Below are 21897 nucleotides of genomic sequence, written 5' to 3' on the forward strand. Positions count from 1 at the left end.
TGTATGTTGACATGAGTTCCAAACTGGACGAAAGGTGAGAGATACACTAAATATTAAAAAGCCCCAGATAGAGCTGGGCTGTTGTTACACACATGCACAATTGGGGCAAATGGTTCCTCCTCCAAGATAAAGCATGCAATCCTGAGTTTATTTACATACACACACATATAACTTCTAATTTGGAATAAATCCTGAAGCAGTATACGAAATAAAAAAAAAACGAGACAGACCACACACAATAGTATCATCAGGCTGGTATGAAGGAAGCTCATTGCTGGGAGAAAGCCAAAGCAAACATATGTTTTCAATTAACACCCTAGCTGAGACCTGGCATACTTCATAAGAACGTAAGTGCCATGCTGGATCAGACCAAGGGTCCATCTAGTCCAGCACCCTGTTCACACAGTGGCCAACCAGCCATCGGCCAGGGATGAACAAGCAGGACATGGTGCAACAGCACCCTCCCACCCATGTTCCCCAGCAACTGGTGCACACAGCCTTACTGCCACCTCAAAGGGGAGATCATTCTACAGGGCTGTCACAACAGAGAAAGCCCGTCTCTGTATTGCCAAACAAAAATGTTAGGCCACGTCCTACAACATCCCCAACCCAAGACTGTAATTGCATGGGAAGTTAATACAGAGCTGGTCCTTGAGGTAACCAGTATTACAGATATCTCTCTATCTTTAAATTGTTGTACCTTTGGTTCCTGTTCCACTGCATTTCCCATTTCCTAGTCCCCACCCCACCCCATTTCTTTAGGATGTCACTGTTTCCAGGTAGCTGCCATCTTATTTTAGCTGAGTGAAGCCGTCAGTGGCAACTCCTAGAGATGAGGTTTCCAGAGGATTCTCACAGTTGAGCTTTCCAACTTTAAAGTAAGAAAGACATGAATAAATATAGTTTTAAAACTCGGGCTCAGAGGGTAAGACAGTATTTTGTGTGGAGAGGGACGGGTGATGTAAAGGGCCAATGTGTTTCTTACTAGCACTTTTGATTCCAAATTGAACTGAATGCACAGAACCAAAGGGCTTTCTCCAGCGATGCAGGGTTAGAGCAATGCCAGCCTGCCAAGGATACTTTATTTTTTGATAAATTTTGTAGAAAGTTATCGTTCCCAATTCCTGTTTTCCTCTACGTATCACTATATTAGTCATAATAAAGAACCACTCTACCTTCATTTTTTAACAGAACTACATCCTGTTTCGTTACATTGGTTGACACCATGGTGTATTTGAAACTGTGGCCCTAAGGGAAATGTCATAAATAAAAATCAGGATAACCCTGTCTCCTTAGGTAACCGTAGAATTTCCTGCTTCAGCAGTAGGTAAACTTTTATAAATGCTTTGTGTTGATTTTTCATCACTCTGCTTTCTTTCCCTGTTCCAATAACCAAATACATTGATATAACATCTACTTCTGTTCACTGCCCATCCTTTCTTCTCTACTGATCTTTTAATCCATTTTTTTAAAACCCCACACTCACCAAGACTTTGAAAGTTTCTTTTCTGTAATCTTCACATCTACTGGCTAGGTAAAAAACTGTATTTGGAATTGAAAGATTTCATGGTGTTTTAGAGCAGGGACAGGCAGCCTGATGGCCTCCAGGTGTTTTAGACTACAACTCCCATAATCTGTGACCATTGTCATGACATTAAATGCCTTAAACATTTTCTATACGTTTTACAATTAAAATACAAATCAAATCACAAAACCAACAGTATAAAACTACTGCACATGCCAAAACAGCATAAAATACATATCACACTAAAATATTTAGAACTATTTCATTTTTTCTTAAAGCCTGGGAGATCAGAAAAGTTTTAGCTTGGCATCAAAAAGATAGCATGTGTGGATGCCAGGTGGGTTTCCATTGGGAAAGTATTCCTGAGCTGGGGGACCACTACCAAAAAGGCCCTCCGGTGGGTTATATTGTCCAAAACATTTCGAAGGCACCAGGTTGGGAAAGACTGGTTTAGAACATTCCTCATGGAATTCAGTGGTCAAATTATTAGTTACTAAAACTGGGGAAATTACTCAAGGCTCCTGTGAACCGAATTAGCGCTCCACTGTCAAGAGCAACCCTTGTGGCTCTAGAATAGGGGTGAAGTACCTGTGGCTCTCCAGATAGTTGTTGGACTGTCCATGCTAGCTGGGGTTGCTAGGAGTTGGAATCCCAAACCTCTGGAGGGCCACAGGTCACCCACACCTGCTCTAGAAGGAAGCAAGGTCAGAAGGGTCCCATGCAAATCAACCCTGCAGGAAGAAAGCAATTTTGCCCTCTCTCTCTGCATGTGGGTCAATCAAGTCACTGCTAGGGCAAACAAAGCAGAATGTCATGTCCTTGGGTGAGGTTTGCTTGTTGCATCTCTGCATTAGTCAGAGTTTGGGGCTCTCCTTCTTCCAATGATAAGACATGCTCCAAAACGGTGTCGCACACAAAAACATGGCAGGTTAATCCATTCTTACTTTTTCCACAATGTAAAATGTTTAACCCCACGTTAATTCAGGAAATAAAGTGTACATCAACCAGCAGATGTTCAGGAAACACTGGTTTAAAAGTAAAGCTTTATTCTTTTTATAAATACAAGGATTTCTGACACCTTATAGAAAAACTGGAAACCTAACACAAAAAGGAGATAGATTTGGAGGTGGCATTTCAGACAACCCCATCTCTTTTTCTCATTTTTCAGTCCAACATGCTTTCCAATACCTTAAAATGCACTAAAAGTTAAATGAAATAAAAATCCAATCATTGTTAATAAAAAAAAAAGTCAAGGTGCAGGGGAAGTGGAAGTGTCGATCTGGTTACTGAAGGTTTCCAATATGTTCAAGAATATTTGCCTGTAAGGCGAGAAAAAGAAAAGAACAAGATTAACCCCTATAACCTTATTTATTTATTGCATTTATATATGTCCCATAGTCTAAGCCAGCCTTCCTCAACCTGGGGCGCTCCAGATGTGTTGGACTACAACTCCCAAAATGCCCCAGCTGGCTGGGGCATTCTGGGAGGTGCAGTCCAACACATCTGGAGTGCCCCAGGTTGAGGAAGGCTGGTCTAAGCTCTCTGGAAGGTTTACAAAAGTTTAAAACAATAAACATTAAAAACAAATATAAATTTAAAAACATAAAAAGCATAAGAACAACAATATCCTTATAAAAACAGCTATTCTGGGGTCCGTTAAAAACAAACAAACTCAGCATATACTGTTAAATGCCTGGGAGAAGAGAAAGGTCTTACCCTGGCGCCGAAAAGATAACAATGTTGGCACCAGGTGAGCCTCATTGGGAAGATCATTCCACAATTGGGGGGCCACCACTGAAAAGGCCCTCTCCCTTGTTGCCATCCTCCGAGCTTATTCACACCAGAAAAGCCTATGGTAGGTTTCAGGAAAGGGCAGAACCAAAATGATTTTGAGTAGCACTTTGCCTGTCTTTTTTCAAAGCTAGAGCGAAATCCTAATCTTTTTTTAGCCACTTCTGGTCAGGATCCTTTTGGTTCCACCCTTTTTTCTAACATATCCATATTGAGATTAAGAACAGTCTAGCCCAAAGATGAGAACAACTCACCTGACAGAATTACCCAGAGTTCCATAGGAGTCAAGGCAGAGACCATGGGTGTGCCTATGTCTTGTTGAAGGCTATTGGAATTAGCTGTTCACTTTTAAGAGTTCTGGACCACAGTCATAAAAAGCTAGTATTTAAACAATGAGCATTGTGGCACTTTATAGTCATTCCTGTCATCCCACTGATAAGCATATACAAGATTACATCAGCTATGTTTGTGCACCATGGCAAGCCATTAATCCTGGTTTGCTAAACTACAATGTGCATGAGCAGTGAATTGGAGCAGGCAGCCTGTTCTCCCCATGCACAAATGAAGAAGCTGCAATTAAACATTGCTTTCTTAATGACCTGGATCACATGTCATGGCAGCAAATCGTGGATTATTTAATCCAAAATTTGCAGGGACATAAGACACTTCCAGTTTTCATAAACAACCTACAATTTGTTGTTAGGTTAAATCTGAGTTGTTTAAGCTATAAACAACCTAGAGTGTCTGGGCTCAGATGTCATGCTAACAACCTACAGACAGGGCATTTGTAGATTGTTTATTCAAACTAGAAGCAGCTTGTGTGCAGTGAGTGCACATCTCAGAAAATCGTGGGCTAATTAACCCACATTTGCCATCGTAATGTACAAACTGGCCCAGTGGGGACTACAGGACTACAGTTTATTGAACCCAAACAAGCCAGGATTTGTAAAACAACTTCTAACCATGCTTTAAGATGGCTTCCAATCCCGGCTTGTCTGGGAGCAACTGGCCATAGTTCAATTTTAACAGGAAACTAGGTTTAATTTGCAAGTCCTGGTTTACCTGCTGAAGCAAAGCAAGAGTGAATGGTTTAAGTAAACCAGGATTCAAAGCTTCCATAACATGCGGAGATGGGAATTGTTTTACATAGAATTATCACAGACTGCATCTCAACCATGCATTTCCTCACCTAGTCACCATACATGATGAGAAATTTTATCCAAGTGAATGACTGGGCTTGCAGAGGAGGCACAGATGGCTATGTCCCTCCTCTGCCCGTCTCAATTTCTGTGTTGGCCTTGTGGGGAGACAAACTCTTTCCTTCCCAGCAAGGCAGTGGGCTTGCAGACAAGGGACAAAGAGACCCATTCCTCGTCTGCCAGCCCATTTGATAGAAGCCCGGGTTGTGTTTTTTTTCATCTGCTAAGAGACTAGTAAAAGTTTGTTTTGTGCTAGTAACTTTTCTGGCCTTGTATACAAGGCTTGTGTACCTCTTGCAATTATTTTTCTTACCCTCAAATGGTACAGAGAAAAGTCATTGTAACACTTCATCCATCTAATGCAGGCACGGGCAACTTGTGGCCCTTTAGCTGTTTTGGCCTACAACTCCCATCAACCCCAACCAGCACAGCCAGCGGTGAGGGTTGATGGGAGTTGCAGGCCAAAGGGTCACATGTTTCCTACTCCTGATCAAATGAAGTGGGCTCTACTTCAGAAAAAACTTATGCCATAATAAATTTGTTAGCCTTTGGCTGTTCTGCTGCAGATGAACACACTCACCCTTCTGGAAATAGTAAGATGGGTCTTTGGGGTGTACGTACAGGATAGAATAGCACTTCATTCTATGCAATACTGTATACCCCTTTCTTTTTTTCTTTCTTTTTAAAAAAAGTACCCTCTCACCCCCTCTGATGCAGGAGTGGATAACCTGCAGCCCTCCAGGTGTTGTTCAACTCCAACTACCATCATCCTGACCATTGGTCCCGCTGGCTGTGGGTGATGAGAGTTCAGAGTCCATCATCATATGGGGGACCACAAGCTACTCACCCCTCCTGTAATGCAAACTGAGCTAAATACACACCTTCAGAAAAGAAGAGACTTGCTTGGCTGAGATACCATGAACTTTTCCGAGGTCCTCTACCTATGGAAAGGAAGGAAGGAGAGACATCTCAGCATCATGTAGCTGCCTGTATCATATAGGAGGCAGACATATCTACCTAGGATAAGAACCTTGAACAGTGATGCAGACCTGGATGGAGGTAGCCCAATGGGATGAACAGGGTTTGGGTCAATGCCAGGTACGGCCTGGAGTTTGAGCGGAATGGTGTCTCATGCAAAAGAGAAACAATGTGGACAGACAGGACAGGTGTGTGCAAGTAGAAATGGGAGGTTTTTCAGTTTAAGCAAAAAATAATAACCACCTCCTTGCTGGCAGGGGGCCAACATTATGCATGCTGTGGAGAAAGGGGAGGCCTTCCCAGCCCCATCACAACCATGGTCCCCTAGTGAAATTGATGTACTCTAGATTCAAGTCAGACAACAAAAAAGGAAATTCACACAAAGTATAGTTCATTCATTGATGGGCTTCAATGTCCCAAGAGGCAACAGTGGCCATGAGCTCAAGTGCAGGCGGATGGGTCCGTCAATGGCTGTTGGCCATGATGGTTGAATACAGCCTCCATGATCAAAGGCAGTAGTCTAGCTGCTGAGGGAATAGCAATAGAGGAGGGGTTTTCCTGCCATGCCAGGCCAGTTGGCTTCCCAGAAGCATCCGGACCGCCATGAAACAGGACGGAAGACTAGGAGGCCTCTGGTCTGACCCATATTGAGGGCTGCCTATTGAGCTGTTGACATGGGATTAGCCCAAGACCAGCCCTTTGTCACCAGACCCCTGAGTCAGGCCTTGACCGCACATCAAGACAGTCCACACAGGGTTTCCTGCCTAAAGAGTTATTCCCTGGTGCTCCCAAATACCTCCTTGAATGACCCGTAGAGGTTTCTCCAGGCCACAATCAGCTGAGCCTTCTTCTTGCCAATCCGGCGCAGGGCCATGAGATCCTTCACGGAGCCCGAATTCAGGAGGGCCAGGATGTTCTCCTTGCTGCGAGTCAGCAGATCGGGACGGACCTCCACCTCCCACTCTGGGGGAGCCTCATTTTCGGAGTTAAGGGATGTTGCCTGAAGGGCGAACAAAGAAAGGGAGGGAGCTATTAGGCGCTGCGGTGGCTTCTCTGGGCCCTTCCTTGATCAGCCCCCTTCGTCCTTTCACCCCAAACCCTTTATTGACTCCACCGCTTACCAACATCGAGGGCAGGAGCCACAGCTGAGAGCAGTGCCTGCCCAACTGCACCCCAGAGTTGCTTAGCTGGGGGTTCCTCAATGAAATCAGGCAGGGTGGACAAGCTTCCCCAAACGAATGATTGCCCACTGCTAGCACCAACTTCCTGTCTTGTGCTGGGTTGCAGGGCCAGCATCATGGAGAATCTGCGGGGCCCCACTGCCAACCCCCAGAGCCTTCCCATGCCAGGCTGGCGCTGCCCATTTACCTGCCCTCTCCAGGCACACAAGCAGTGCCGAGAGGGAAGGTGCCTGCGCCCTCTGAGCGGTTGTGTATTGTAGAGATGGCGGGAGAGGGCAGGCCAAGGAGAGGGTGGACCCCACTGAGGGCGTTTTGCCTTAGGGCCCTTCCGAACCTGGAGTGAGCACGCGCCCCTGTATTCCAGAGTACAATTCCCAGTTTGCACAAGGAGATGAGACGGCCCCACAGGCCTGGCTAGTGCCCTGCCCAATTTAAGTGTAGGCTCCGGCCTGGACCATTCCCAAGGATCCTCTGCAACATGTGATACGGATGCAGCAATGTGGGAAGTATTGACTGAAGACAGAAACCTCGGAAACCACCGATTGGAAGAGGCTTTGCATGCACGTGTGGAGGCATTACCTTTGATCAGAGGCCGCTAGTTCAGGACATTGGTCTGGCTCGGACAGCCAGATATCTCCAAAGCCACCTTCATTCTGACTCTAAGAAACCATTCCCAATGTCTTCCCACTGGATCTCACCCATAAACATTAAAGCCTTCTTTATAATGGAGTGTATAGGTGTGTGGCAGGAGCAGCCCTGATATTTTCTCTGCTCCCGATTTGATTTTGGGGGACAGGGGTTGCTTCTGAGGAGCGCTTGCTCTTTGCCCCACTGCCGAGGCCAAGACAGCTTGAACACGAGTAGAAGGAGGCTAAAGGAGGCTGTCCGTTTGTTCTACAGCAGGGCCGGGAAATCTTGCTCTCCAGATAGTGGATTCCAATTCCCATTAGCCCCGGCCAGCACAGCCAATGATCAGGCACAATAGGATTTGAAGTCAAACTTGGGAGTGGGAAGGGCAAAGGTTTCACAGCCCTGATCTATGGGTGGAAGCCTCTTCCCACCTCTGCTGTTCATAAGCTGCCTCGACAACCATCCCTTCCCCCCCCTGAAATAACCCTCCCCCCCCCGAAATTTCTCTGCCACCTCCACCTCCCACCCCCCATTCAGCAAGACAGACCCCCAAATCCCCTTACCTTTCTCTTTCGGCCTCCCTTCTTCTGCTTTATGACGACAATGCCTTCCTCTTCCCCTTGAGTCTCTCCAACGGGCTGCACTGGATGGGAAGAGAAGGGAGGCTAAGACCTTGTAAGATTGCAGGAAATCCTGGCCTCCAGGCCCTCCTCTCCTCTCTAGCCCTCTTACCTTGCTGGAGGGGCAATACCGCTGCCTGTTTTCGGGGTTTGGCCAACACCCGTGGGGCAAGTGCACGATCTTTCTCTTGCAGAGCCTTGGCTTCCATCTCCTGCTGCTTTTCTTTTAGAGTCTGCAGGGGGATGGGATGCGAAGAGCGGAATGAAGGATGATTTCAATTGAGGGGTGGAAAAGAGACCAGGCTCGGGCAGGGGTGCCACTTGAGGACTCCCACAAACGAGAGGGGCTGACATTGGGCTCACAGCCCAACCAGGATTGCATTGTGGCATCAACTGCACAACCGCCACCATCCCGTGGCCACCATTGTATCAATCAGTCCTTACCACGGGACATGGTGGGAGGGCAGGCACAATTTCAGTTTTATCAGAACCCGTTCCCACAGTACCCACTTGATGCTACGTCTCCCCCACCCTCTTCAAATCCCTCCTCTTCAGTGCGGTTTTCAGTCTAACCCCTCAGTCCTCCCCAGTTGAAACAAAGTATTTGTGCATATTCTTCCTGTTCCCATGGCCTCTGTCCTCTGTCTCTCCTCGGTCTCCTTAAAATGTCTGTGAAAAGATACCCAGGCCCTGGGAAGCCTCCAAGGAAGAGGAATGAAACCAAAACAGGTCAAGAATGCCTGTTCCATTGACATAGCTCCTCTGCCCCAATCCCCCCAGTGGAGTCCGTTGGTGACCTTGCAAGTAGCAGGAGAGGACTGCTACTTTTAGCGAAGCAGGCATGGGGAACGTGTAGCCACCTAGAGGATGTTGGGACTGCAACTCCCATCAGCCCTTACCATTGATTATGCTGGCAGGAGTTGCAGTCCACAGGCATCTGGAGGGCCCACATGTTCCCCAGCCCAGAATTAAAGGAATCCTCGCTGATTAGCTGACCATGACTTTCAGTCAAATAAAATTGCATATGAAAGAAACACTGGCTTGGTGGGGGGGGGAACACTCATTGGGACAGGCACCATCTTGGAAGACGCATTCCTGCCTGGGTGAAAGAGGAAGGGCTGCCCTCTGCTAAGATGGCGCTTAAGCTACCTATCAATATCATTGAATAGCAGAGTTGGAAGGGGCCTACAAGGCCATTGAGTCCAGCCCCTGCTCAGTGCAGGAATCCACACTAAAGCATCCCTGACAGATGGTTGTCCAGCTGCCTCTTGAAGGCCTTTAGTGTGGGAGAGCCCACAACCTCCCTAGGTAACTTGTTGCCACTCCCCAGTTTGAGAAGGTTCCATTGATAAATACTCTTTGAGTCCAATTCTGTAGCCAACTGTGAATCCACCTAATAGTTGTTCCATCTAGCCCACTTTTAGCTAGTTTGTTAATCAGAATGTCATGTGGTACTTTGTCAAAAGCTTTGCTGAAGTCAAGATAGATGACGTCCACAGTTTTTGTTAACACTCATTTTGGAAAACCGAAAACAACCCTAACGTAAAGAGAAGTCTGCAGCCTATTTAATCAGAGGCCACTTTTGAAATGGGATGATCAGATTAATCAATTAAGTGCACACACAGCCCTGGTTCGCACGATTACCCACAGCCCAGCGTGTCTTGCTAGGTGCCAACTTGACAACCCAAGCCACAGCAGCTCCTTGTTACGTGCAAACCTGGCATGGGAGGGTTGTTGGGGTACTTGACAAGCCACCCAGAACCCATGGCTGTTTTGGGGTTGCAGGTGGCTTGTCAAGCACCCCAACAACTCAACCTCACTGAGTTGTAATGGGAACCAACGATGCACCTTTCTCGTGGCTCAAATGTTCCTGCAGGGAAATTCCCCCACACAGGCTTCTTGTTACATGCGAAGCCGCCCAGACCTTACCTTCCTCTTTGAGAGCTCATGATGGAACCTGAGAATGACCCTGGGCTCCACTAACTCACATTCCTGGAGGAGAACGAGGGGAAAGTAAATCCCAATAATCTTCACCTTCAGCTCACGGCGAGTCTCATCCAGCAGCTTCAAAATGCCCAGCCGTTCCCTGCGTGGTGTGTTGAGGAGCGGCAAGACGTGACTCCCGGACCCAGCGTGCTCCTTTTCCAAGGCCTCTAACCGCAGCAGCCGTTCAACCACGGCTGGGTCAAGATTCTCCAAAGGCAGCACGGTGTCAGGAGGGTGATGTGTTTCACAGCAGCAGAGCATGCACAGAGTGCAAATAATGCAAGCAGAACCAGAGGATCCAGGTAGCAGATGAAACAGTCCAATGAAGAAGGAAGCACTCAGACACAGTAGCTTTAACTACTAATCTAAGTTTACTTTACAAGTATATACAGAGTAAAATACAGAATGACGCTCCAGCAAACTCTCCAATATTCTTTCTCCAAACTCTCCACACTGATTCCCCATCAGTAACATATTTATACAAATGAACACCAATCACAGTGTTCTCATGTAATGTGAACACTGGATTGCATCAGCTAATTTGCTGTTCTGCCCAGATACTCTCCACCTGTGTATCTGGCCTCTTTCCAAAGTCTTGAGATGACTTCTTCTTAGGTCTCTAGTTCCAGCAAAAACTTACACAGGTTAAAAACCTGACACCCCTCCTTTTTTCTGAAACTAGAATTTATACATATACATTTAACTTATCATTCCAAGCTGTTTGATTAATTCCATATGCTTATGTACACTTAGAGGCTTCGTTAGTACATCAGCAACATTCTCATTTGTGTTACAGTAAATAAGATCAATTAATCCTTCTTGCACAGCTTGTCTTACATTGCAGTAACGAATGTCCACATGTTTGCTTCTTGTATGCATTCTTTCAGACTTTGCCATGTGAATGCAAGTCTGATTGTCCTCAAACACTTTAACTGGTGTTTCTACCTGCACTTTTATATCTTTTAGTAATTGTACAAACCAAATTACTTCAGTGCAGACTTCAGATAAAGCAGCAAACTCAGCTTCTGAAGTTGACAGTGCTACCAGACTTTGTTTCCTGGATTTCCACCCAATTAAATTGTTTCCAAACTTTATCACAATTCCTGAAGTGGATTTTCTGTTTTGGGTATCGCCAGCCCAATCACTGTCCACATAGCACTCTAAAAATAATGTGTCTGACGGTTTTAACTTTAATGACACATCTATAGTGCTTTTCAGGTATTTAAATACTCTTTTTACTGCTTGCCAAGCACTATTTGTGGGTTTTGAAACAAATCTACTTAGAATGCCAACTGCATTTGCTATATCTGGCCTAGACCACTGTGCCAGATATAGTAGACTTCCAATTGCAGATTGGTATATCTCCTTATCACAAAATTCTGCATCTTGATCATTACATTGAAATCCTGCCACCATGGGGGTTTTGGCACCATTACACTCCTCCATATTGAACTTTGTAAGCAGATTCCTGATCTTTGATTTCTGGCTTAATTCATAAACCCCTTGTTTCTTTGTGATTTCTACTCCCAGATAATCATGTATCTGACCCAAATTTTTTAGTTCAAAGAATTTACCTAATTGTTTTTCAAACTCTTCAACCTGGGCTTTTGTTCTGGCAATCAAACAGATGTCATCAACAAATGTCAGTAGCCACATTTGTTCACCTTTTACATTTTTTGTATAAAAACATGGATCTGCTATTCCATTACTGAAACCCAATGATTCAAGTGCTTCATGCAAACATTGGTTCCAATTTCTTGCAGACTGTTTCAAACCATAAATTGCCCTGTTTAATTTGTATACAGAACCTGGCACTTGAGATTCATACCCTGGAATTTGGGCCATGAAAACAGTTTCTTTTAGTTCTGCATTCAGATAAGCAGTTTTCACATCAAAATGAAAAACTTCACAATCATATTTTGCAGCCAGAGCTAATGCAATTCTCATAGATTCAGCTCTTACTGTGGGTGCAAAAACTTCATCAAAATTTACATTTTTTCTTTGTGTGAACCCTTGAGCAACAAGTCTTGCCTTGTATTTCATTTCTCCTGTTTGCAAGAATTTTTTCTTAAAAACCCACCTACAACCTACTGCTTTTTCACCTTTAGGTAGCATTGTAGGGGTAAAAACATTGTACTTCGCCATAGACTTCATTTCTTCATCCATGGCCTCAAACCATTTTTCTTTCTCTGGCTTTGAGAGCTTCAGTACATTTTCAAAACTTTCAGGCTCATAGCTCACTTGGCAAACCCTGACTTCACTTGCTGTGAAACGATCAGGTGGAATGCCTTTGTTACTTCTTTCTGACCTTCTGGGGACAAAAGAACTTGTAGCTGCCTCCTCCTCCTCCTTCTTTGGACTTAAAGAAGTTTGGCTATCTAACCTAGCTGCTTGCTCTTCCGCTAGTTGTGGTGTTTTTTCAGAATTTTTACTCTCTGGCAAAAACACTTGACTGCCATGCAAACGTTCCCAATTACATTGCTCTTGGAATTCAGCAGACCTGGAAATAATTACCTCTCCATTGTCTGCATAAAACCTGTATGCCTTTGAACCTGGAGCATACCCCAAGAACGTCATTTTCCTGGCTTTAAACTGTCCTTTCCTCCTAATAGCCTTTGGAACATGTACCCAAGCAGTGCTACCAAACACTCTCAAATGAGACAGTGATGGCTTTTTTCCAAACATTAGGAAATATGGACTACTGTTAACTGCTGTACTCCACAGTCTATTTACAATGTAATTTGCTGTAAGCAATGCTTCACCCCAAAAATGTGCTTTTAGTCCAGAATCAGCCAACATGGCATCCTTCATGGTTTGCAGAATGCCATTTCGCCTTTCTGCGACACCATTTTGCCATGGGGAATATGGGGCACTACGTCTGGCTGAGATTCCTTTGTTCCTTAGCCATTTCTGAAAATCAGTAGACATAAATTCCCCTCCAAAATCACTTTGAAGTTGTTTTACCTTAGTAGAGAATTTTCTCTCCACCCAACTTTGCCAATTTTTGAAAATTTCAAACGTTTCACTTTTGTTCTTCATAACATAGCAAAAACCATATCTGCTATAGTCATCCACCAGGATTAAAGCATACCTCGCCCCTCCTAGTGTTTTAGACATGGGACCAATCAAGTCAGCATGCACCAGCTCAAAAATCTGCTTGGTGACTCTGTCACTCTTTTTACATATTGGAGCAACCTTTGACTTTGCCAATTTGCATGTGCTGCAGTCTAAATACTTTTCACAAGATTTTAAATTAAGTCCTTCACACATATCAGGCATTTTCTGCAGTACTTTGAACCCTGCATGTCCCAAACGTCTATGCAACAGGTGTATACAATTGTCATGTACAGGTGTGTTGCTAAATACAGAACATACATCTTTAGAACCTCCTTCTCCTTTGGGCAACATTTCATAAAGATTGTTTTTCAGTACACCTAGAGCCAAAACCTCATTTTCTTTGAGCACTTTACATTCTTTGTTTGAAAACATTACACTGTATCCTGCATGGTCTAAACAAGACACACTTAACAAATTATGCTCAAGACTTGGCACACATAATACTTTGTTCACAGTCTCACCCAAACTTGGAATGAATACAGGTCCTTCTCCAGCAACAACTGACACTTTGCCATCTGCCAACGTAACATAGTCCCGGTTGGTAGGATGCAATTTTTTAAACAACCCCTTATTGTTCACAATATGTTGACTGGAACCACTGTCCATCAGCCATGTGCTTTTTGGGTCATTTTCAACAGCCTTGACCACGGAGACTTTCGGTTTTGCAGTTTTCTTTTTCTTGCCTGAATAAGCTTGCTTCTCCGTCTGGCTAGGGCAATTCTTTCGCAGATGCTCTGTGGAACCACAACGAAAACAGCGCCTCACTGCAAACACTCGCTCCTTATCTTCACAAGCTGCTTGTTTGGTGGGAGTTTCTCTTGGCTTAGCAGTTTGCTTCTCAAGCTTCTTTTGCTCTTCTTCTAACAGCCGGCCGGTCAGAAATCGTAACGTCAGCTCACTTTCACGCATAGCCTCCAAACTCATGACAAGGCTATCCCATGAATCATCTAGCGAACTGAGAACAACGTAGACTTTATGACATTCAGTAAAAGTCATGCCTCGCTCTTCCAGGTCTGCAAACAATTGCCTCATCATGTTGAGATGTTCAGACACACTGGAATTCGGCTGCAGTTGAGCTCTGTACAGCTTCCGCGTTAGCGTGACCTTGCTCACGGCTGAATCTCTCACATAAATCTCTCGGAGATTCCTCCAGCATTCTTGTGCTGACACCAACCCACGAACATGTACAAGTTGATTATCTTCCAGACACAAAATAATGCTGGCTAGAGCTTTCTCTATACTTCTCTGTTCACCTTCATCTGGCTGAGCAGGGGGATTACTGACAACTGTCCATAAATCCTCCCTCCGGAGATATTGCTCCATCTTGACGCTCCACACCAGATAGTTGTGCTCATTCAAACGGCTCAGGGACAAACCTCCCAACGCCATACTTGACGCCATCTCAAAAAACTGCACACAGATGTCTTACTTGCTTTCTTCTAGCCCCTCCTAGGCAAACAGCAACAACATTCACCAGGCTGCAGATTGAGAAGACTCTTCTTCACTTCCAGGACTCCAACAGCAATTTGCCACCACACTGGAACACCTCTAGTCAGGCTGAGCAATCTGGGCCCATAACCTGTCAGGAGGGTGATGTGTTTCACAGCAGCAGAGCATGCACAGAGTGCAAATAATGCAAGCAGAACCAGAGGATCCAGGTAGCAGATGAAACAGTCCAATGAAGAAGGAAGCACTCAGACACAGTAGCTTTAACTACTAATCTAAGTTTACTTTACAAGTATATACAGAGTAAAATACAGAATGACGCTCCAGCAAACTCTCCAATATTCTTTCTCCAAACTCTCCACACTGATTCCCCATCAGTAACATATTTATACAAATGAACACCAATCACAGTGTTCTCATGTAATGTGAACACTGGATTGCATCAGCTAATTTGCTGTTCTGCCCAGATACTCTCCACCTGTGTATCTGGCCTCTTTCCAAAGTCTTGAGATGACTTCTTCTTAGGTCTCTAGTTCCAGCAAAAACTTACACAGGTTAAAAACCTGACACACGGAACTAAAGGACAGAGAGAAAGAGAGAGATCAGAGGTGAAGGATAAGGTCCCACCTAACTCTTCTGACAAACCACCCCTCCCCAGTTCACTGTTTCAAGGGTGGGGTGGCCATTCTCCCAAAATGGCGCGAAAGAATTTCCCTGTACCGCAAAGCACAGCTAGCCCCTTTGTCAAAACCTCTGAAATACTCAATGCCTCACCTAAGTGACTTCTCCTCAACCACGCTTGGCTGTTCCTCCTCTGGGCAAGGTCTCTTGGCCGCTGGGCCTGCATCACTGAAGTCTGCGGAAGGTCTTTTGGACTCTGTCAAAGGCGAGGACGCTTTTATTTGGCCTTAAAGCTTGCTCTGGTTGGGCTGCCCTCCACAAACACCCACTCACACACACCACCCCCGGAGCCACCTACCACCAACTGTACTGAGGGGAAGATCCCGATGGATACTTGTTCTTTTGATATTGTTCCTTGCAATTTTATTCCATACATAAGCCCCGCCTTGGGATAATTTGTAGTGTGAAAAGTGTGGGGCTATAGACAACTATAAATATTCCCACCTTGTCAAAATCATTTAGAGCCAGCTTACAAATCGCATTATCAAAAAAATAAAAAAAAAATACAGAAGAAAATATAGTTGCTAAACTATTTTGAAGAAACGTTCATTCCCAAAGCAGCGACACATAAAATCAAATACACTTTTCTTTTTTTACTTGGCACCTAAAATACATTACCGGGGAAGGCAAAAGCAAACCACCCCGCTACAAAGTCTGCCAAGAAAACGTAAGTGAAAGCAGGCGTCCCTCTAGGAGTCAGCGATGGCTCAAGTGCTCGCATGAGAGGTTCCTTTCCTTTTCTAAAATACATTAACCGTTGGCGCCAGCTGGAAGAAAGTGTTCTGGAACCTGGGTGCTACCACCAAAGGGGCCCTGCCCCCGGCTGCCTAACCTCAATGGGCAGGGGAACCTGAAACAGAACCTTCCCAGATGACCTCAGGACATGGACTGCTCTGCAGGAAAGTGGCAGGAAATCTCAGGGCCTTGGGCTAAATCCAGCTCTCCAGGATCCTTGGAAGGCCCCGCCCCCTTCCCCAGGCCCCACCCTACCACCAGTCATTCGGTAGTTTCCTGGCTTTGGTGCAGTTTTCCCCCTCATCATAAAAGGCTGAAATTCCTCTCCGAAGCAACTAAAATGTGTCTGCATTTTGGGTTCCTTGGCCTTGCCACTTTTGTCTTTGCCCCTGCCCACCACTGGAAGGGTGGGTGGGGGCAAAGAAGGTGGGAGGCAGTCCATGAGGAGAGAGCAGATCATGGACGGTTCTCATATATATTTAGGATTGGGCCATGATAAAGACACCTGGGGAAGGCCAGGGGTGGAATCCGTACACAGCGCCACGCTCCATTCGAGATGGGCAAAGAATTCCAACCTCCCCGCTACTTCTTTCCCAGTGAACTTGTCCTGTCACAGTTGTGCATGAACTCGACTCCAACCCACCTCCCCTTCCTTACCGATTTCTGGCAGGGTTTCCTGGGTGAAAGGTTTGTTCACCACTTGCTTGGACTTGGCGGCAAAGTTGAGGCTTGTGAGGGTGTTGAAGTAGTACCTCTTCTCGGGGGCGATGTTTGCAATGATCAAGCTGTGAGCGCTACCGCCCAGAGAATCCTGAAGGGACAAAGAAAAAGATATTCAGGGCAGTGGAGGACGGCGGCTCTGATGTCAGTGGGGCATGCAATCCACTCTGGGTTTCAGTCAGAACTCGAAAAGAGCCACCCAAGTGATAGGAAAACACCCCAGCGCTTAAGCCTGTCAAGGATAAAAATCCCGTTAGTTGGCAACTCTGTTCTATTGAGCGTAAAACAGCTGTATGGAGAAAGTCCTACAGACAAAGAACTTCTCTCCTGGCAGTGTGAATAGCAGGTATATTGATACACCGTAGCATCTTAACCAATTAACACTTTGTAAAATTCTAAAGCAAAGACAGATCAAAGAAAACTTCTTCATTATACTTTATCAACAGATGGCCCATAACTCTTCTAACAACGACAGATTGACCTGGATGGTCAGTCCTCCTTATCAAGCTAGCTTATTTGTCTTCTACTAGAAATCCCAATTAAGCATTTCCTTCCAATTAAGCAGTTTCAGCATTACAGCACGTTCGGGCACATGCATCACTCCAGTCCCATCATGCAGTTCACTTGCAAGAACCAAACTACATACACAGGCCAACATACAGAGCAGGTATATCTAGGCTTGTAGCTTCTCCTCTCAAGGTGTGCTCATCCTAGATAAGAGCCTCCAAACTGTCAAGGATAAAAATCTACTTTGGCAACTCTGTTTGATTGAGCGTAATACAGCTGTAGGGGGAGAGTCCCTGCAAGTCCCAAACCCACTGGAGATCGCCCCTTCCTCACTACCTGCAGAAGACGGGTCAGTTTGCTGTCCCTGTAGGGCACCCGAGGCAGGCCCTGGTTGAGGGCGTCGACCACCTTGCTGAGCACAAAGAGCGACGTGTTGATGGCCCCGCTCTCCTTCAGCCGCAGGCCTTTATTGCCCGTCCGCCGGTTGTCCTCCGAGCCAGCTAAGTCGATGAGGCAAAGCTTGGCGGCCCGGCGGGCGTACGGAGGCCAGCCCTGGGTCTGGCCCACCCGGATCAGCAGGACAGCGTGGCTACGGCTGGAGCGCTGATTCAGATGCGTGGACGCCATTGTCCGATTGGAGCTGGCGGGCAGGAAATGGCTTTCAAAGTCCGAGAAGCTTGTGATTTCTTTCTGTGTCAAGCCCGGCACGAGGATCTGGTGGTTGCGATCTTCTCGGATTGGCAGGTCTCGAAGGGAGGGCTGGAGGAGGTCCAGAACCTGGGGAGCGACAAAGCGTCAGCGGCTCAGGATTCACCTTGAACCCCCCCCCCCATTGTATCCCTTTGCCTCTCAACCGGATGGAAACTGCAGCTTTTGATCAAGCCCAACCTCTCACTCCAGGATAAGTCAGCAGTGCCCAGGGACCTGGGGCAGAATTTCCCCCTGAAATTATTATTATTATTATTATTATTATTATTATTATTATTATTATTATTATTATTTATATAGCACCATCAATGTACATGGTGCTGTACAGAGTAAAACAGTAAATAGCAAGGCCCTGCCGCATAGGCTTACAATCTAATAAAATCATAGTAAAACAAGAAGGAGGGGAAGAGAATGCCAACAGGCACAGGGTAGGGTAAGCAGGCACAGGGTAGGGTAAAACTAACAGTATAAAGTCCACACAACATCAAGTTTTAAAAGCTTTAGGAAAAAGAAAAGTTTTTAGCTGAGCTTTAAAAGCTGCGATTGAACTTGTAGTTCTCAAATGTTCTGGAAGAGCGTTCCAGGCGTAAGGGGCAGCAGAAGAAAATGGACGAAGCCGAGCAAGGGAAGTAGAGGCCCTTGGGCAGGCGAGAAACATGGCATCAGAGGAGCGAAGAGCACGAGCGGGGCAATAGTGTGAGATGAGAGATTTCGAGTGCTTTATTTTTCCAGGGGAATTTTCTTTGGATTGCTAAAACGTATTAGCGCGTCAAGAGCTTTCAGTAATGTTGTTGTTGTACATGCTCTACATAATATAATATTTAAGTTACATCAAGTGTGTGTTAATTGTTTCCCCTGCCCAAAACGTTCAGGTCAAATACTTATGGTTTATTGGGACAAAAAAAATTAACATGGGGCACTGTTTTGTAACGCTTTGTTGCTTACTAAATTCAAGCAAAATAAACATTAAGGTAGAGCAATCCTATGGTCCTAGACAGAGTCGGGGTGGGGGGGCACTTGGGGTGCCTGGATCCGAGGGTAGAGATGGTGCTTCAACCTCGGAGGCAGGAGTCTGAGCTCCCGCCCCCTCCCATACCACACTCTCAAAGGTGGAAATGCTTCCCCTAAGACTTAGTTACTGGCAGGAAGAGCTTTAAGCTTAAATATGCTGATATTTTCAGACCAGTTCCCAGCATTCCTCACCACTGGTTGTCCTGGCAGGGGCATCTGGGAATTGAAGTCCAAAACATCTGGAGATCTATCTTCTGCTCACCCCTGTCCCAAACCAACGGGTAGTAGGATGGAGCCCTGGTTACGTTAACAAACTTTCCAGAGCTAAAATCATTGCCCAATCTTAAACACATCCATTACCTTCTCTTGGTAGATTTCCAGGTAAGACATGGAGACCGAGTATTTCCACTCTTCCCCGGAAGCATCCCTGGTCATTTGCAAGACATCCCAGACGGCTCGCGGTATCACCCCTGGGTGCTCCCGACTCCCCAACATGGTGTGTGTCTTGCCTACCATTTAGGCAAGGGGGAAAAGAAAGATGGGAAGATCATAAAACTATCATCACTCCAAAACCTGATTCCAGCCTCCAGCTGATCCCAAATCCTCTGAGTGGATTTGGTCCATTTGCACTGTTTTAACGTTCACCTGCTCCAGTCGGCCCATAAGCCAAGATGCTGGCATTCTGCCCCTCTAGCAGATGACGCAAGATAGGCTGAACCGACCCCATGTAGACATCATTTTGCGTGGCTGCCTCGCTATAAAACGCATCAAACCTGTTGGGGAGAGAGGAGAGAGGCTGAGGCCTGCTGGGTTCTCTGAAAGTGGAGCAGTTCCTAAGGCTGAAGAATAAGCACCTGGAAACCAAGGGGCACAAAGCCAGTCCTACACGGCTTTCTCTAGGCATATCACTGGACCTCAAGAAAACCCTTCTCCCTTAGGCACACACTAAGATATTATGCATCTCAGCCACTTTCACCTAAATGGAGACAGAGTCAAAGGGCTCTTTTACTCCCTCTCCTGCGGCCTGAACAGTAACTGAGGTTGGGTGAGCATTCACACACACCCATTACATACCTCAGATGCTCATTCTCATTGTGCAAAGGAAGAGGCCAAAAAAATTGTGAGTCATGTGGTGCCTACAGTACTAGGTCTCTGTTGCTTCTCACACTGGAAAGGGTGGGGGAGGTAAGAGCCCTTTGCCTCGCGTGAGAGTCAGTAGGCTGAGCCAATGCTACTGTCTCACCAGACCTGGCCCAATTCAAAGGAGGGCCCCTGTTAAGAGTTAATTGCCGTCTGGAGCGCTACAGGGCCACTCTTTTAAGAGGAGATCTGGTTCTTCTGAATTCTCTGCCCAACTCACTGGTACTTCATCGTTTCCATCTCGTTTCTCCAGTTGAGGATCTCCAGGGAATGGGAGTCCACACCTCGTACGCACGGAGCATCCTGGCCCTGTCCGGTTCCCACAGAGGGGCGCAATCGCACGCACACACGCACCTGGGCTGGCGCATTAACGGGGGTTCGCCGGAACTCAATCCGGCTTAAGCGCTGATGACTAGTCATGAATACCTGAGAAGAGAAAAAGTGCAGGGTGAGATGAAAGTAACTCACTCCACATCAGTTTGCCCATGGACTGGAATCGTTAGAAGCCCTTCTCCAGGTGTTCCCCAACATCTGAGGCAACACAGATGGCAACTTGATTGTATTTTTGGTACCAGATGAATGCCTTTCTATTTTTCCATGTTTAGCTCTAGTTGCGAGACCTTGCTGCTCATTTTAATTTTGTGGTGCTCACTTTATGTGTTGCAGTGGGTTTTTTTAAAAAAAATAATGTAAGCTGCCATAAAGATATTTACATTGAGGGGTGGCAATTTTCTTAAAGTGCCTTCTCTTATCGGAGGTTAGCTATCATTACAGCTGTTTTTGTTTTTGACGCCACTGTTCTAAATACAAATTCAAGTAATATAAAGGTGATTGACAAAATATCCCCATACACCAAGAAACTGTTACCAAGGCTCCAAATGTGATCTCTACATTCCTACCAGACCGGAAACACTTTTGTAACACTCCTGCCCACTTCAGTTTTGTGATTGTTTTGGAGAATATTCCCTTGTTCCTGTTGTTACTCACTCTGTAACCCAGAAACTACTTTGAGCTTTGTAACTAATCCAGAGTAGCCAGCTAGGTAACAGGATGATGGATAACGACTCCAGCCTCACACGACTAGTCATACATGTACATATGCGTTGCCAAACATATTTTCAGGTCACTTTTTCTAAACAGAAGACTTCAGTCTCTCAAAGAAAGGACATGACATTTCATCAGTGAAGACTGTCACTTAAATTTAAAGAAACCTTAAGAACATAAGAAGCGTCATGTTGGATCAGACTGAGGATCCTTCTAGTCCAGCATTCTGTTCATATTGCGGTCAACCAGCCATCGACCATGGAATAACAAAGCAGGACATGGTGCAACAGCACCCTCCCACCCATGTTCCACAGCAACTGGTGCACACAGTCTTACTGCCTTGGATACTGGAAATAGCACATAACCATCAGGGCTAATAGCCACTGATAGCCTTCTCCTCCAGGAATTTATCCAACCCCCCCCCCCCCTTTAAAGCCATCCAAATTGGTGGCCATCACTATATCTTGTGGAAGTGAATTCCACAGTTTAACTATGTGCTGTGTGAATAAGTTCTTCCTTTTATTTGTTCTGAGAGCCATATCAACAAATAAGTTCATCAGACAAAACCAGCCCATCAGACCATTTTACATAAAACAGAGACAAACACATATTTACATGATACTAAGCTATTGCAAGCACAATATCAAGTTGCAATATTACTTGCTTTATCCAAAATGAGGATGACTGCCTGGTGCCACAATAACTAACATGGACTTTTGGTTTTTTTTTAACATGGACTAGAATCCACCATTTTGCTTCTTTTAAAATCTATTTTAAAGTGTTTATTGTTTTTATTTTATCTTGTACACCGCTCCGAAATTTTCAATGGGGAGTGCTACATAAATATTGTAAATAAATAAATAACAAAATTTATAGGC

General features: G+C 45.5%; 1 protein-coding gene across 1 annotated transcript; it reads right to left on the reverse strand.

Moving 5' to 3' along the window:
• Positions 1-2698: 2698 nt before the first annotated feature.
• On the reverse strand, positions 2699-20423 carry KIF22 (kinesin family member 22). Its single transcript, XM_063137777.1, has 12 exons — positions 20196-20423; positions 19481-19608; positions 19196-19344; positions 17453-17893; positions 16547-16700; positions 15248-15350; positions 9959-10136; positions 8037-8157; positions 7868-7947; positions 6290-6493; positions 5397-5456; positions 2699-2844 (listed from the first exon to the last, which is right to left on the reverse strand). Exons 1-12 carry the CDS (start codon positions 20393-20395, stop codon positions 2809-2811), a joined length of 1854 nt encoding a protein of 617 aa, XP_062993847.1. The 5' UTR covers positions 20396-20423; the 3' UTR covers positions 2699-2808.
• Positions 20424-21897: the final 1474 nt, after the last annotated feature.

Source organism: Elgaria multicarinata, chromosome 11 (genome assembly GCF_023053635.1).
Source record: "Elgaria multicarinata webbii isolate HBS135686 ecotype San Diego chromosome 11, rElgMul1.1.pri, whole genome shotgun sequence".
Taxonomy (NCBI): Eukaryota; Metazoa; Chordata; class Lepidosauria; order Squamata; family Anguidae; genus Elgaria; species Elgaria multicarinata.

Coding starts and splice junctions, on each gene's coding strand:
- KIF22 (XM_063137777.1), bottom strand. CDS start 20,395: ATGACTAGTCATCAGCGCTTAAGCCGGATTGAGTTCCGGCGAACCCCC. Junction 19,345..19,480: donor TTATGGGCCGACTGGAGCAG/GTGAACGTTAAA, acceptor CCTAAATGGTAG/GCAAGACACACACCATGTTG. Junction 17,894..19,195: donor TGGAAATCTACCAAGAGAAG/GTAATGGATGTG, acceptor GTCGCTCCCCAG/GTTCTGGACCTCCTCCAGCC.